This window comes from Aspergillus eucalypticola, assembly GCF_003184535.1.
Source record: "Aspergillus eucalypticola CBS 122712 chromosome Unknown BO83scaffold_11, whole genome shotgun sequence".
Taxonomy (NCBI): Eukaryota; Fungi; Ascomycota; class Eurotiomycetes; order Eurotiales; family Aspergillaceae; genus Aspergillus; species Aspergillus eucalypticola.
Window position 1 is genome coordinate 585,907 of NW_020290285.1, and position 16,658 is coordinate 602,564.

Consider the following 16,658-nt stretch of genomic DNA (forward strand, 5'->3'; position numbering starts at 1 on the left):
GGGGATTCGATATTCCCAGGACTCTTTCAATATGATGTCTCAGCCATCAGTGTTAGGTTTCATTCCTTAACTATGGATTGCCTGACTGACTTGGTCGGATTGGGAGTTAGACTAGTCTGTTGGTGGTTTGTTAGTTAGTCGAGTTGGCGGTAAAATACTAGTAGTAGGGAGTAGCTTGTGGCTAGATACGGGGCTAGATTGCAGGGGCTGAACTGGATTGGTTCTGGTTTCTTTCATGAATGATGGGTGTATGATTTTAATACTAGTAGTTCTACAAAGTAATATCGTATCCAATCCATGCGATTGATTTGGATGAAATAGTGGCATTTATGTCCCTTTTGAATGGGCGTGTATTCTCCCGATCCGCGAAGTTTAAGGGATGCTACCATAGATAGAACCGGAAATGATTCTTAACCCACGACAAATGGCAGAGACGGATTCCAAATATGTATGTATTGGTATATGAGATCTCAAGATGGTGGTTGGTTGGTGGTAAAAGGTCATTGTCAGAATCCGCTCCTAGTGTGCTTTAATATTGAATCTTCCGGATTCAGTATCGGTAGGCTATTCGGTAGATAACTAGAAACGTGAGTCAACAGACTCAGAAAGCGCATTCCTTGTAAGCTTAGAAGAGAGAATGTGGGATTGACCGGATCCTCTCAGTGGTGGTAGTGGTCAGAGACCTCGTAGGTAGAGACGATAGAGGATCAGGTAATGCCTGGCTATTATGAGTGTCTCAACATCTCACATTCTGCAAAGCTATATGAGGATAGAGAGTATGATATCCTTTTGAATGATATACGAGATAGTACAGAGTATCTAGTATGGGAAAACTACTAACGAGAAATGAAGAGTGAATCAGCAGCATATGGTCACTATATTGTACGACTGATATATTCTTCCGCTCCGTTATCTGCCTTCCACTTGACGGCAGTGACCCACATCGTCGCTCGCTGCTTATCACTACTGGATTAGTTACTACTACTAGTAGTATCATCGCTACATGTATACTTGCAACCATTGATCTCATTAGCACCCTTGCACACGAATAAATTATTTCTGTCTTATCTGTCTAGCAAGAAGCTACATCAATGTTTTATCGTGCGGCTTACCGTTTCCCCACTACCTTGTACAGGACCAGACGATCGCCTTCAGCTCGGTATTTGCATCAAGTTACAGCAGACTTTTAGAACTACGACTCAAAAGGGAATCTAGTCACTGAAAAGGTCCCTGTCATCGCCGGTGATCCGGGAGAAACCTACCTTCTGGTGTATCCAGAAGTCGGCAGTGCTTTCCGTGCTGCTGCAAAGAAAATACATATCTCTGCGCCTGTTGCGGACGTTATACCAACATGCAAACTGATGTTCTTCCATGAATCGCAACATTTTGGGTATGGTAAGCAGTTCTCTGTCATTCCAGTCAATATATATCCTGTTTTTACGTATTTGCTCATGAATCGATATCAGAGTCGCCCAGTTATCCCCGCCTCTACGCCCCAACGCACATCTCACGCCAAACGGAGTCAAGTATATCCCCTGCGACTTTGTTTCTGGATGGGAAAATGCATGAGTTTGTCCTAGATGGGACTGCAGATGGTATATAAATGCATCACATGTTTATGATCGGATAAACTCTAAAACTGACATAGCTCAATTTGCTTATCATGCTAGCGCTAGTGCACAGAATCTCAAACACGTCTTGGAACAGTTGAAAGACGTGTGAAAGGCTACTTACTTCTTTTCATTGCAAGCACATCTAATGCCCAAGTCCTATCTTTGATCATTACTCATGACTATAGGCATGTTTCGCACAAACCAGATCATATCTTAATGACGTTTGATACTAACTTTGATCATGCTGAAGAAACTATTCTAGCTGGATTGCTAGAGAGTAGATATCGAATCCCATCCGAAAATTTTCCAGATCTTATATTTCCATTGTCGCGTAAGGTAGGTTAAGTATGAGGTCTAGATTTTCTTGGGGTAGAGACTCTACTCCTTATTGTAGAAAAAGCCAGTCTCGGTCCAAACATCAGGCGCACAGCTGTGTCGACAGTGGTATCAAAAACAGTTACTTCATCACATGATACACATAATAGTACACTGTCTTATGGAGAAACATCCCTAGCATATTTAGGAACTCTATTATGAACTAGCTACTGCTCACCATGCTGAGTATATAAACAAGACAAGATCCTTTATTTAGTATATAGCTGCAACACCTCAAATCTCCTTTCTCTCCTCCTATCCACTCCAGTACAGAGTTATGCACTATCCATCGAAACCTATCAAAAGAAACCGGTAGTAAGATAACAGACTACCTGTAAGATTATCGTCAGTTAAAACAGTCACAAGACCATAACACGAACAGCCAATTCCACATTATTCATCGAGATTGAGCTTATAACCTATGATCCACTGTAGCTAAGTAATCATGAAACGAATCCCTGTCAATAGCAAGCCTTCTTATATTGTAGTGATCTCACAGCTAGCCTAGTCGGTGGAATCATTACCCGTTATTGATACTTAGTACTTACATCATAATATACTATTCTCAGATCTGACCCTAATTTATAATCACTAGTCATCTGAACCAGAACACTGTATTTGGTACTCATGACAGAAAAACCATTCCCTACAGTCCCTCAAATAAAGATCAACATTATCTTACAGACTGCTGGATTTCAAATAAAATATTCCCAGCACATCCATATAAATCTATCTAGCACATCCCACCAAGACAAACGAACAATACATCCCCGCCAAACGGCCCGTCGCGGCCCAAACAAACACAAACAGGCACAAAAAACAAACTTTACAGCCGCTATTGAACTAAAGCTCCATCCAGACTGGCTGTAGATAAGACCGTCACACTCCTCCCCCCATCCCCTCATTCATCTATTATAGTTTTTTCTTTTTTTTTACTGTGGCTGTGGCGGTCAGACTATTGGTGGGACAGGGGAGGATTGCAGATAGTAGATCCCGTGGGGTGATGGTGGAGAGGTTGTTTCTCTCCGGTGATCGTGAGTCAGAGATAAGCACAACCCCATGTTCAGCCGTGTATGGGGTACATATCCGTCTATCTACGGAGTACTTACTCACCTACCTACCTATCAACTTTGATCTTCATGCATTATTTTTCTTTCTGTTGGGTTCATTTTCTATGCATCGATTGTAAAGCGTGGGGGTGTACAGAATAATGACTAACTGACTGATCGGTACACATGCAGCCATCATCTGAGAGAGATCACAAAGCACCAAACCAAGCAAAATGATTTATGTATGGATGGATGGATACTAGGCACAAGGTTGCACCGATATGGCTGCGTGTATACCCGAGCTGATAAATCCTTGGGGTTTGATTAGTCCCCCTGCATTTCGGTCGATCCCTGTCCTGCCGACCTTGTTGTTGCCTTGCTGGATTTGTTTTTTTTTTTTTTTTTTTTTTTTTTTTTTTTTTTTTTTTTTTTGCTTATCTATCCCGTAAGTGGTGTATTCTGCCGGATGAGTTGATAGATCGAAACTGTAAATAGTAGTCTTTGTAAGTAATGGAATGGGATATGTTACCGTCTTGGTATGGATTGTCTACCCTTGGTAAAGTACTGATAAAGTACCTGTGTGGTTATTAGGCTGTCCCACAGTGCAGGCTAAAATTTTTAGACAGCGTACTTTTGGCTAGTCCTCTAAAGGGCGACTATCTATCTAAGCTTTTCAGTAGCTTCTCGGAGTGGTAATTATAGCTGCTGGATCCACTGATGGAGGTCTGAATATGGTCGCTATTTGACTGATCTAAGATGTTAAGGTCTCATGGGGGGTGAGTGGTCAGACACTACCTGGGTGACATCAACAGTCTCTCTAAGCTACCAAACAAGATAGACATCTCATCTAGACACGGTTCCAAAAAGTAGATTCATTTATTCTAATGCTACTCGCATGTCTAATTTATTGCAGTGATGAACATTCGTATACTATCTTCGTCTAGCCATGAGTCGGAATAATGTACAGTATACAGTGCTATTTCATCCCATAGAATGCAAGAGATATGGTGATAGAGGTCACATTGCTTGTCAAGTATACTGAATATATAAAGATGAGCTTGCCATGACGGTCAGAATATGTTGTTGTAGATGAGAACGATGCGTTTTACTTTCAGGTTCAGTCATAGTTACATTGTTGAGAATTGTTGGAAGCCTCTGTCTTGCCACATGTCTGTTCGTCAATTACTGGCGCATTGATGTTGGTGTGTTGGATTGAGCATGCACTAGATTGTTAACAGCCGTATATAGCTGTCGACGGAAGACTTTGGGAGCATGTGACACGACATCTCGACCACTAAACACAATGATCGAATGCTACGAGAATACTCAAATCTAAAGTATGACGACTGTTCTTTCATGATCTAACTATACAATCACTAATATACAACACGCCAGCGCTCATCACTTCAACGTGCTCAAAATCTGTCTACGACTTGGATTTTATCTCAGAAAGCTTGCCCAAGATCGCGGTGAATCGTTTCGAGATCCCCCACGACGAAAGGCCAGCAAGTATCAGACAACCAGCTTTGAGGGTCTCCACTGGTCCTTGCGGAGCACATACATCCCCAACACCGGTCAAGACAGCTTTCATGCCATGGCCTTCGCGCACGAAAAGTTGGGCTAGTTCATCATCGCAGGGTCTATCGAGATGAATAAATAAAGGGTTTTTTGGCATGCCGTGTCCTGCTTCACGGCAGCTCGTCATGTCAGATAGTGAGGGGTAGCATGCGCCATACGCCCATAGGACTAGGGTTGCCAGGAAGACAGCGACTGGCTCATGGAACGAACGGCTTGAGAAATCGCGGGCATGTCTTAGCAGTGCGCCTGCGTGTACAACTGCCAGACGAGCCTTGTACTGGTCATGTTTGACCCAGCGTAATATGTAGTGCCATTCAAGGGTCTGTTCGCGTTCATGCCAATGGGATTCTTCCATTGCTAAAGATGTTGCGAGTGTCCGTATTTCACGAAATGGGGCAAGAAGGATTATGCGAGCCAAATGAAGATGCAAGATTGTGGGATGTTCGAGGCCAGCGGACCTGGCTACTGTGCTGCCAGCAGCCCAATGGAGTATGTCGAGGCAGTCACATGCACTGTTGCGCCATTTGGAATACGACGGTATACCGGGTAGCCATACAGAGCCAGATGGGAGTGCGGAATGCCGTGATTGCTTCTTCGAGGTTGGGTTCCAGAAGGACAAGGGGCGGCGGAAGTAGTCTCCCACTTCCCACATGCGGTGGTACAGTGCGTGAATGAGAAGAAGCTGGCTGAACTCTCCAAGATCAGGTACTAGCTCCTTCTCGATGTACATTATAAGGATGGCGTCATAAAGGGAGGATTCTTTCGGGTCTTAAACACAACGTGTTAGCTGTATCCGAGCTGAAAGACAAGACAAATGATACCTGATATTCCTCTCCGTACTTCTTCCCAGGCCTCTGGAGACTCTGCCTCCCAAAGAGCTTCATGAGAAGGCAGTGTTGCTTGGCTCTCGTCAAGAGAGAGCAGAGGGCGCTTGTCAAAATGGTATGCTATGGTGCAGTCGAGAAGCTATTTACGGTTAGTGTTAGACCTCCTAGACGAAAGCAAAGCACGTACCCATATCAGGTAGCCTGTCCGTCTTCTGATCTCATCGTCGACCCAGGATACCCAGCGCAGCTCGTTCGTCTCCCCTTTTGAGGATTGTATAGGTCTGTGACCAAGAAGTTTCTCGCGGGTCACAAAGCCTACCAAGTTGCCAAAGGTGTTCAGTGCCAAAAGCCTAGCCCGTTCATCACAACTGTAGAGTATTCCAACGCAGTTGAGTACTGATGCGTGAAGAAGCCACACGGGTACCCGATCGACAAGATACTTTTCTTCCTAGAGACAATACTAGGTCAATGGTGGATCACCCGGGATCAAAAGACTGTCTCACCTCAACATTCATAGCGCGTCTAAGAAACTCATGAAACACCGGTGCGCACTCAATCTGTTCTAGGGAACCAGCAAAATGGCAACCAACGGCCGACAGAGCTAGCACCACTATCCAATGGCACTTGTTTATATCGAACGTAGGAGTGTGAAATATTGGGTAAACAGGCTGAAAATGCACAAAGTATAAATCAATAAAGCTTGACAGTGTCTCCGCACCAGGCAAGTGATCGGTTTCAAACTTTGGATACAGTATACTCTCCACGCAGCACAATTGATTGAATGCACTGCGTATCCTCTCATATGTCGATGGTTCAAGTGCGTGGCGATAGCTATTCTTTATCTTGTTCGTGGCATGGCCCCTCGTCTCTGGAAATTGAGGGAACAAGTATTGACGCCGCGCATCTGCTTGTTGCAGCTGTAACGACGCATCCGCGGAAGCGGCACATAATAAAGACCAAGAGTCCTGATCCAGTCTAGAGCTCGATGAGTTCGGAATAGCACCATCCACTGAGTGATTTCTAGCACGCCGGTTCAGATGTGATTGGCTTGGGCTTTCAGTGGTACCACCTAGAGACGTGTACCCGGATGGTGTCTGAGAGACATTTTCTGACACCAGTGAGCTACTATCAGCACCATGAATGGCGGATGGATACCACGAAGCTCGATTAAGGGAGGTATTTAGAATTCCGGAGGTCTTTTGGTAGGTATTTGTCGAATGACGGTGGTTGCTAGACGCATTACCAAGGTTCTGAGGCAACCAGTTGATTGTAGGAGCAGTGGTCTGATCCAGTAAAGGCTGTATTAGTTCCATTGGTACCTGCTGACTTCCCACTGTTGGCATCATCGCTATACTATTAGAGCTTTTGGCGGACTGGAGCCCCTCAGTTCGGTGAGCGGGTTCTGTCATGTCTTCAGTCGATGTTGCGATTTGTGAGTATAACCCTTGTGTTCCCGCGTCACCATATTGCACAGAAGGGACCCGCATCTTCTTGACCTCTCTAGTAGAATCGCGCAAGGATAAGAAAGTAGAATTGTCTTCGGCGCTGGAAGATTGCCCATTCATCCTGGTCTCATCCGAACACCTGTTTCCCGGTTCTATATTGTTGTGATCTGCGGACAATTTAGATGAGACTGCGTTGGATGCATTCGACATGGGCATCTGTAGCTGAAACTGTGTCATCTGGTAATGAAAGGGCGGCGGCATTGATTGTTCTCCATTGCGTGAAGGACGCAAGTCGGTGCCATTTGTCCATGTGGTCTGAGCCAGATGAGAAGATTGATCGTACGATGCGTCGTCTTTTGTAAAAGAGGGCTGACTCTCCTTCCGGGTCTTCGCCTTCGATCGTCTCTCGGTAGGATACTGACATTCCAGGGATCGACTCTCGCAACGTGCGCATGGCGAGCCCCCACTGCATCGAACCCTTGCTATGGCGCATTTATAACAAGCGCGGAAGGTTTTGACGGTGATCCGGTGCGTACGATCCTTTCCCCCTTCCATTCCAGCATTATGATGACTGAGTTCGTGACGATGGAGAGTATCCCTAACGACGGTGTCAGTTGACCCTGCATCCAATAGATCAAATCCGGTAGATCAGGGGTCGTGTAAGATCTGCCAAGATCCTAAACAGCATTGGGGTACAAGGTAATGAAGGACTAAGCAGGGGGCCATACGTTCGGGAGAAATGTCGGCCACACTGCGCACACTCGAACGGCTTCTCCTTTGTGTGACTGCGAAAGTGGCGCTTTAAGTGCTCTGGCCTTCGAAAGATGCTTTGGCAGATGGAGCATTTAGTCTGACCAGCCCCTGTCGAGCTCTGTGGTGCGTCATGGTTGTGGTTGCTGCCGCCGCTGCTGCTGCTGCTTCTGCTATCGTCTTTCGTCGGCTCTTCGGCCTCAGGGCGGGTCACGGTTTCTATGTAATCATTAATCTACCTGCACGCCAGCGAGCCACTACAACTGCACACCCCCTCATATGTTCTGCAGATGAAAGCAGGTCTGATCTTCTTACCTTGCCCGACATCGCTGTTCTCCGGAGACATGGCGTCTCATGGGCGGTTTTCCGTCGAGAAACAACCGAGGGAAGTCTGGCATGGCACCTGAGATTACTGGTGGGAATCAAGAGCGAGTCGAACACTGAACAGCATCCCCGGGAAGTCTGTAGACAATCACCATTGTGTCGCTCTCAGGGACTCCCGTCGCTGTGGTCCAGGGGGGTAGGAGGGGTGGGAAAGAGGTAACCGGGAAGAGAGAATCGGTGGAACGTGGTCAGACAACAACAGTCTGCGCTGGACAGTAGACTAGTAGTGGAGGGAGGAACCATTGGAACCAGTCTGGCTGTTAGTGTAGTTTAGAAGGGGAGAGGGAGAAGCGGGGGAAGCTGGAGATTTGACTTGTGACTGGCGGAGGAGCCTCTTTTAGTGTCTTTAGCGCCGTTATTTCCTCGCGGGGCCCACGAACCCATCGCCCTCCGCGTGGGCGCCAATCGCCTTGATTGGAGGGGTCCCGAAGGTTTAGATTAATGTTGCATGTCTTGCCCAACAATTTGCGCCCGGATCCTGAGCATTTAGACCGAGGTCGGTTAATTACGCCTTTTGAGGATCGATGACCGAATGGAAAGCCGTTGGTGTGAATGTACCCTCAAACAGGGATACCTACGGTATACCTGGGAACCCCATCAGACACTACATAAAATAGTAAATCTTAGTACCGCCAAATGATGACACTCATACCACTTTGAATCAATCAAATCAATAGTTAGTTTTAGTCATCTAAGTTGACTAGTTAATCTTACACAATAATAATAGGCTTTACTTCCCCCCGAGTCATGTAGTGCTGCCTTCTCATCCCTCAACGACGAGCATAACTGTATATGGAAAGAACACCCATTCTCCACGGTTGACGCAGAGACCCAATTAACCTCATTATGTACACTAGTTTGTGGCCTTATACAACTTTAAATAGCCACGAATCGTAGATATAACTTGCATATGACACACGCAAAAGTCATGAAGGCAAATGTCAACACCACCACCGAAGCTGTCGGACAGAGTTTATTGCGATGCATATAAGCGCCATCCGATCGATAGCGGTGCTTAGCAAACCCACATGGTGGTCGCCTTAACCATAATGTGTCATGGAGTGATATGTCAGATTCTTTTGTTTCTGTTGTCAGATATAGTTTTGACAAATACTTGTTTCCTTTTTTGTAGTATATTGAAATCATCATACTATTAAGTTACTTTAGGGATGCGGGAGTGTCATCACTCATCATCTCCATGAGTTTTTATATATAATATATATTATACGGCCGGACAAAGCCGATATTAGTTCCCACCATTCAGTATTCTCAATAAACTCATGAAATCCACTTATACAGATTGAGAGGTATTATTCTCATAGGCTAGTGCTTTTATATATTATCTGTTTTGTTTATTTACTCACCATTAACCGCAAGTAATTATATGATGTTATGGTGAGGAAGAGACGCTAAACTTCGGACGGCCGAGAACGCACGGACCCATTAGCTCAGCAGACTTGCAGTCAGGGTGTCAGTTGCCTTTCTGTATCTCAACCCGTCCAAGAGTTTCAACAACGTACTATTGAAGTGTGCCCATTCTCCTCAAAGACTCTTGTTGGTGCCTTTGGATTACATAAAGTGATCCCGCCGTGGTCGCCTGTCCGCCCCCGGATCAAAACCTAAACTACCACTCTTACGACCGCCGCAGAACCTTGGGTCGGGGGTCCCCATGAATGGCAAGTCCGACATCAGCTCTGGATAGCCGGTTGCCTCGCCATGCATCATCGGCACATGTTAATAGTACCGTGACAGCCCTTCAAGGAGCCACAGCTGCGTTCAATGCAAATTTTGCCAGCAGAGTACGGTCACCTATTGCCCATTATAGGTCTGGTGCATCACCCATGGAGTCTGTAGGGGTCAGCCACAATAGTCCCGAAATGGTTCCGCCTCGCAACATTCAGACGCCAGAATTGCCCGAAAGTGGCTCAGTCAAGGACAAGATCGGGAAGTTTAGTGCCTATCAGCAGCAGCCCTCTAGTCTGAAAGATGCATTCGGGAAAACTCCAGTCAGCATAGGGGCGAATAGGTCACGCACTCCGCAGCAGATCGCTGCCCAGCTGGCCGCAGGACGATCGACGCCAGGTGAAATCATTGCCACGCATACGGGCGTCAGCAGGACGCAAGGTTCGATACCGAAGCCCTCAAAACGCAGTGATGACAACGGGGGCCCGCCGTTGCTGGCCCCGAAGCCGGTATGGGCTTCAAGTGCAAATTCGGCCTCGTTAGACAAGCTCCTTCACAACGAGGCCAATTTGCCGATTAGAGACAAGTCGCTCCAGCGAAGGCCAGTAGCTCAGATATCTCCCATAGAGGCAGCAAAGCTGGCGGCGAAGAAACCTCGTCCTCCGCCTGTGCCACGAAAACCAGCTGCGGTTGTCACTGGTCCTACCTCAGTTCCTATCAACGTACATTCCACGGGCCCAAAGAGTCCAGAGCAGACCTCCAAGAACCACTCCTCACGTCCCCTTGAGGATACTACTATCCCTTCCAAGGCTCCGCCAGCACTTCCTCCCCGAACGGGTGCTTCATTCGTGCCCCGGAAAGACCTGACAAATCATCGACGGCTTTTAGAAACCAACCATGGGTCCCGAACGCGACCATCGACACCTGGCACTGCATCGCTGTATGCTACATCATTGAGCAATAGTACTACGAGTTTGCTCGACAGCTCCTCAGGGCGGGACGAAGGGGCGTTCTCGGATGCGGTCGTGGCCTCGTCCAGAGCATCGATTCGGGCTTCACAGGAAAGGAAAGTCCCACCGCCCCCACCGCCAGAGCGCCGGGCGAGGTCTCGATCAATCAAGCAATTCCCGCATACTGCCAAGGGAGAACACACAGATTCCCCTAGTCCATCTACACGTTTACGACAGACCCTCCGCGAGCCGACCAAGATCGCCGAAGATGATGAGGGGTACCAAAGGCATAAGCATCTGCTTCGCAAGCATCCGCATAAGCATCACGAAGGTGATCGCAGAAGATGGCGGAGTGAGATTACGGAGAAAGAGCGAAGGCGGTACGAGGGTGTCTGGGCTGCGAACAAGGGATTATTACTCCCACCCTCGCACTTGAGGGTCCCCGAAGCGTATCCACCGGAGTGCTCCGAGATGGTGGTCAATCTAGTGGCCGCTGACATCTGGTCACGTAGTCGCCTGCCGCGGCATGTGCTAGCACAGGTTTGGGAGTTAGTGGACGGGCAACATATTGGTCTTCTGACCCGAGAGGAATTTGTGGTAGGGATGTGGTTGATCGACCAGCAGCTGAAAGGCCACAAACTTCCGCCCAGGGTGCCCGCCAGCGTGTGGGGAAGCGTCAAGCGGATATCGGGAGTTCACATCCATGGTCTTCCTCCTGCCTGACGAAGAATGATAAATCGCGGGCCTTGATAAAGGAGTGGGGACATGTAATAAGCCACGATGGAGAATCCACGCCGATGCCTTGTGGCTAGACGATCGCATAGTTTAATAAAATTACGCTAGTGAGGAAGATTTCTTGACTGCCTTGTAGGAGCGGGAAGGCTCCCCCCGATTGAACATTATTTGCAGCGTGCATGGGCCACGGAGGACCGGCTGTGAGCTCGGCCGCGTTACGCCCGAAGATATTCCTTGTTTGAGAGAGGGATAGGTGCCGGTGGCTATTTTGCTCATTATTTATGGAGACTAGTATGGATGCTGAGGAGGGACAGATGCAGATAGGCTACCTACCTACCTAACTAGACCCCGGTAGTAATCTCCCGTGAGGAACCCAGCAAAAGGAATTATTTACTTACTTGCTTGCTTGCTTGCTTTCGTGCGTGTGAAGATTTGAAAGTGCAGAGTGTTATTATAGGCCAAGTACTTACAGTAGTCGCTCGGGGTTTCTGTGGAGCCCGTGGATCGATCCGAAGTTTGCCCTCCCCCGCCTTCTCTATTTGGTTTGAGGGGGAGAGAGTGTACGAATGTACGAATGCAATAATGCAAATGGGAGAGTAAATAGACTACACCGTAGATAGATAGTCTGGGTGAAAGATGCCGGTCTGTGACAGGGGTGCTTCGGGAGAAGAGAGGGGAGGGGAAATTTCCCATTTCCAGGATACCAGACAGCCGCCCCTCCCGTCGCCCTGATTCAAACCAACCTAAGAGAATGGGGACCTGATCCACCCGGACTGACGCGAGATCAATTCATTCCCTTGACGACAATAGTACCCGGAAGGTACAAGTGGTATGTGAGTGGTGCATCGGGTGCGGTGACCTTTTCCGGTTCATATCACGTGATGGGCTGAGACGGGCTGCTGATCGCCTGATGGGGAAGGAGACGGATGGCGAGTGTGTGTCGGGCACCGCCACTCGCTGATGGTCCCCGAACGGTAAGTTAGTACGTAGGTAAGTAGTAGTACTGTACTAGTAGTGGGAAGAGGGCTAAGAGGGGCAAAATGAAGGAGAAAAGGAGGGATTGAGGAATTTTTTCGCAAAAGGAAGAGAAGGTAGGGTAACGAATCAAGCAATGCAGCAGCTGCAGCTCGTTAGTAGCTGCAGGCCCTCCGAAAAAAAAAGAAAAAAAAAAAAAAAAAAGAAAAAAAAAAAAACCGCTGTCGCAAGTTCTAGATAGTTAGTGTAGTACGTATATTGTATGTAGTCTGCTTACTTTTAGTCCGATCTACCCCCAAAAAGCCACACTTTCTTTTAGATCTGTGACCCAAAATAGAAAAAGGAAAAGAAAGAGAGAAAGAAAAAAAAAAAAACAAAATTCAAATACATATTGCAGAAAAAGGGAAATGAAAATTAGGCCATACCAGAGACACCCAAGAGTTCAACGACAGGGGATCGACGATCGTGATTCGAAGAAATGCTGCCGACCCGGCGTGCATATTTTGCACTAGAAGGACTAAACTAATCGGGGGCCCCAGTTTGAAGCGCCACCTTACGCTGGCCTGCAATTTGGCTGGCCTTCCAGCAAGCAAATCCCGAACGGCCACACTACGGGATTTGCCTCTTCGGGCCTGGGTTGATGATTAAGCCGTGCAGGGTTCCCTTCAGCTGGAGGTCATTGACGCTGTGTATACCAGTCCTCCCCATCCGTCGATTGGCATTAAAAAGGGCCTGACACATTGGCTCCCCTGAGTCAGGGAACTTCGATGGCTTTATTGTCTGTGCCATTGTTATTATCGTCGTCGTCGTCGTCGTTGTCGTCGTTGCGGTTCAGACGGGTTTTGGCTTGGGACGCTTCCCAGTACTAGTCAAGTCAAGTCGGTCAAGGAATGCTTTGCCTTCGGACGCCAACGGTAACAGTAGGACACTCGGATAGGCTTTTCATGACCATCTCCTCGGGCAGTCGCTCGTTTCGTCCTTCTTTGTTTGCCCAAAACCCGCCGTCATGGTGCTAGAGGATCCCGGACAGCCTGGTGGAAAGAATGGGATCCCGGCTGTGGCACTGGCAGTTACACAGTCCAAGACCGCTAGACCCACGGTGGTCCGCAAGAAGTTCGCCAAACCTCCCGTCAAAGTAGCTTGTTTGGCCTGGTAAGTACACTGACCTCCCCCCCATCCCCCTTCCCTTTCCTTCCTTCTACCTTCCTCTCCGTGACTTGATGGACAAGGATACACACCTTGCTGTTTTTGTCTTCGTTTGCTGCGGCAAACCTATCTTATCATGCGGTTGGCTTTCGAGACGGGACTAATCGGTATCTAATTCTATCAGTCGTGCTTCAAGAACACGTTGTGATGGTCAAGACCCGTGTACCAATGTAGGTATACGTCCTCATTCTTTTGGATTGTCAGCTTTTCAATATCTTACCCGAGTGTTCTTTCCTATCTTCATGCTGGGGACCTCTTCTCTTCCCTCTTTCCCCTCTGCAGCTCCTTTTCTGTTCTGCCATGGCTCACCGGGCTGTTGTGGCTCTCCACACCTTGGTCTCCAAGCTTTTGACTTCCCTCGATTACTCAGAGAACGTGTATGCTAATCTGCTTATTTGGGACTCAAGTGTTCCAGTAGGAATAAGAGTTGCTCTTATTTGCCCAGTAAGCGCGGTGGCCCAAGGAAGAAGAAGAACAAGCCATCTGCAGCTGCAGAACCTCAACACGATGGTGTCGAGGATCCTACTATTTTCCCGGTGTCTTCGGGATTTGACGAATGTGCGGTCAGACCCCAGTTATAACCCCAAGGTCATCCACTAACGCACGTTTAGCATCCGGGCTGTTTGGACAAATCGACGTTTTGTCAATCCCGGGGGCAGGGTTGAGAAGCTTGGACTTTCCCTCTGATGTCCACGCCATGTTTGCGGGTCTTTTTGTTCCAGGCACAGAGAACACCCACGGCCTAGAGCCGACCACTTCCCCATCAAACATACCGTCTCGGGCCTTGGTCAGGACGTACGGCAGTGAAGATGCTATGTGGGTGCTGACTCGTCTCATTGAATTCTTCACAGCATTCTGACTTGAGATTACAGTCTTAACGCATACTATGACTTTATCCATAATTATTTCCCCATACTTCCACCAAGGGTTGACCCCCCGACTCCTGACCGGCCCCTGGATTGTGCTGGTTCGTTCACAGATTCCCCGTCAGAACAACCAATCCTCATCTATAAACCGAGGTCTCCTTTGAGTCTGGCGATTTCGGCGATCCTGGCCCTGGTACCACATCCAAACGACCCAGAACCGTCGGGGCCTGCGTCCGTCATCCGCCGTCGCACTTTTGCACACACATATGCCCAGCTGGCAAATACAGCTATCGAAACCGATTGCGAGCTTCACGCTTCGTCCACCTACCCTTCAGATGCATTGACAAACGAACGGCCTCTCATTGATCGAGAGTCTTTGCATCCCAAGACTCCAGTGGAACTCGAAAGTCTGCTCGCGCTTCTCGTACTTTCAATCTATGAATACAACCAACGAGGCAATCTCCTCAAGATGCGTTACCGTGCTGGTCAGGCTCTGGCCATAGCATTGGATATGTCTTTGCATTGCCTTGGGGAAGAGTTCGACGAGTTTGCGGAGGCTCGAAGGAGAGCTTGGTGGATGACCGTATGGATTCTTTCTCTGCTTCGCGCCATGGTCACTAATATCTGTGCGTGTGCAGTATTATTGCGTCTTGCAGGGCTCTATCGTCAGCACTACAGTAAGTATTTTCTCGCTCCCCTGACAGTGCGAATGCTAATGTCCGTATCACAGCCTTTAGCTATCATCGCGAACGACCCCCAATTTGTCACTCCTTATCCACGGTTTTCGGCCGATCCTGATGTATGTGCCCCTATCGCTGAAAATTAAAAGCTGAGTTATGCGGATAGTTGGCTTCTAACACGCTGTACAGGGCTGGTCAGTATTAATACAAGCTCAGCAAGTTCTTGTATCAGCAACTCAATTCATCATCGACCTGAATAAATGTCTATCCACGAGGATCAACATGTCATACATATTTGAACGGATGCAGCAACTTGATGCATGGGCGAGCTCTGTTCTGGCACAATCAAATCTACTTCCAATTTTGCCTCAGTCTATGGCATGTGGCGGGGAGATAGAGCTGACAACAGCTCAGAGTATCCGTGCAATATCACGAATCAAGTTGTCAAGGTGGGTTATTTTATGGGCCCCTTGACGACAGTCTTGTTACTAATGGTTGTTAGCGCTCAAATCAAAGTGCATCGGTTCAGGGCATTCTCAGACTTACCAATCTTCATTAAGAAACACTGCGATCTGACCTCAGCTAATTCGAATAACACAATGCCGAACAATGCTTCCAAGAATTCCAAATCGCAAAGTGGGATTGCAAATATCGGATGTTCGTGTAGCTTGGAGCCGTTTCAACAGGCACCCAGTGACTACTCATCGTCGTCGTCTTCTGTGGTGTCAGATACGCAGCAGTACCCTTTCGTTCAAGGATTCCCATACAGCATTCAGCATTCGGCGAAGACGTGTCTGAGAGCATCCCTTCTCATCTCACGCATGTTCTACAGCCTACCCCTGCCGCAACCGCTTCTTGATGAATGTCAAACTCAGCAGGGGTTACACATGCCGCCGGATCAGTTACCGCGAACCATGCCGTCGTTTGCGTGCTGCCTAATGCAGGGCAGCTATGCTATGTTGATGATCTATTACAAAGCGCGCGGGGAGAAAAGGTCCCCAGATAGTGGAAGCGACAATACCCCCAACCCCTCGGACAGACTCATCGAAGAAATCCGCAAGGGGCTAGAGCGAATAATTGCTACTGTTACAAACTACGCGATTGCATTTGAGGCGTTAGATGGGATGAGGGGTAAGTCCAGTGCAATCTCAAATTCATCTTGACAATGACTGACCTAGTATGGATCTGCAGATGAGATTGAGTGTGCATATCAAACGGCGTTTTCTCAAGCGTAGGCCTGTTTTTGTTCTAGGTGGACTCAAGAGTTCTATTTATTCTTCCAGGGTGGGACTAGTCGCATACTACTACTTTATAGTATCCGCAACACATGGCGCGGGAGCCAGTGATCTTTTCAATATACTCTCAGTTCCATCCAACTCTGATACATCAACACTACTAAGAAACTAATTCACGATGACACGATGACGCTGATACCGCTTTCTCATGGTACCTTTCAGCTCCCTGGAATATCTCCTACTAGATAGATGCCCACTACTCCATAATGACCGATAATAATATTTTTAAGTATGACACAGGCCACGA

General features: G+C 47.8%; 3 protein-coding genes across 3 annotated transcripts; 2 read left to right on the plus strand and 1 right to left on the minus strand.

Moving 5' to 3' along the window:
• Window positions 1–4,385: 4,385 nt before the first annotated feature.
• BO83DRAFT_360210 (putative C2H2 transcription factor) lies at window positions 4,386–8,292 on the minus strand. The gene is made up of 6 exons (XM_025529389.1): window positions 7,953–8,292; window positions 7,616–7,856; window positions 5,946–7,485; window positions 5,630–5,890; window positions 5,437–5,581; window positions 4,386–5,383 (listed from the first exon to the last, which is right to left on the minus strand). The coding sequence occupies exons 1-6, from the start codon at window positions 7,981–7,983 to the stop codon at window positions 4,464–4,466; spliced, it is 3,138 nt and encodes a 1,045-aa protein (XP_025388546.1). The 5' UTR covers window positions 7,984–8,292; the 3' UTR covers window positions 4,386–4,463.
• Window positions 8,293–9,526: 1,234 nt separating this feature from the next.
• Window positions 9,527–11,493, plus strand: irs4. Its single transcript, XM_025531187.1, has one exon. The coding sequence runs from the start codon at window positions 9,695–9,697 to the stop codon at window positions 11,375–11,377; it is 1,683 nt and encodes a 560-aa protein (XP_025388547.1). The 5' UTR covers window positions 9,527–9,694; the 3' UTR covers window positions 11,378–11,493.
• A 1,585-nt stretch (window positions 11,494–13,078) lies between these two features.
• Window positions 13,079–16,561, plus strand: BO83DRAFT_437152 (uncharacterized protein). The gene is made up of 10 exons (XM_025535999.1): window positions 13,079–13,516; window positions 13,695–13,740; window positions 13,978–14,128; window positions 14,182–14,386; window positions 14,443–15,019; window positions 15,075–15,113; window positions 15,167–15,235; window positions 15,306–15,565; window positions 15,619–16,247; window positions 16,308–16,561. The coding sequence occupies exons 1-10, from the start codon at window positions 13,371–13,373 to the stop codon at window positions 16,349–16,351; spliced, it is 2,166 nt and encodes a 721-aa protein (XP_025388548.1). The 5' UTR covers window positions 13,079–13,370; the 3' UTR covers window positions 16,352–16,561.
• Window positions 16,562–16,658: the final 97 nt, after the last annotated feature.

What these genes read in the sequence shown, in the direction of transcription:
- BO83DRAFT_437152 (XM_025535999.1), top strand. Translation starts at nt 13,371, where the DNA reads ATGGTGCTAGAGGATCCCGGACAGCCTGGTGGAAAGAATGGGATCCCG. An exon ending in AAAGTAGCTTGTTTGGCCTG is followed by an intron (nt 13,517 to 13,694) that starts GTAAGTACACTG and finishes TAATTCTATCAG; the next exon opens with TCGTGCTTCAAGAACACGTT. An exon ending in GGCGTTAGATGGGATGAGGG is followed by an intron (nt 16,248 to 16,307) that starts GTAAGTCCAGTG and finishes ATGGATCTGCAG; the next exon opens with ATGAGATTGAGTGTGCATAT.
- BO83DRAFT_360210 (XM_025529389.1), bottom strand. Translation starts at nt 7,983, where the DNA reads ATGTCTCCGGAGAACAGCGATGTCGGGCAAG. An exon ending in GACGCGCTATGAATGTTGAG is followed by an intron (nt 5,891 to 5,945) that starts GTGAGACAGTCT and finishes TATTGTCTCTAG; the next exon opens with GAAGAAAAGTATCTTGTCGA. An exon ending in AGTACGGAGAGGAATATCAG is followed by an intron (nt 5,384 to 5,436) that starts GTATCATTTGTC and finishes GTTGTGTTTAAG; the next exon opens with ACCCGAAAGAATCCTCCCTT.
- irs4 (XM_025531187.1), top strand. Translation starts at nt 9,695, where the DNA reads ATGGCAAGTCCGACATCAGCTCTGGATAGCCGGTTGCCTCGCCATGCA.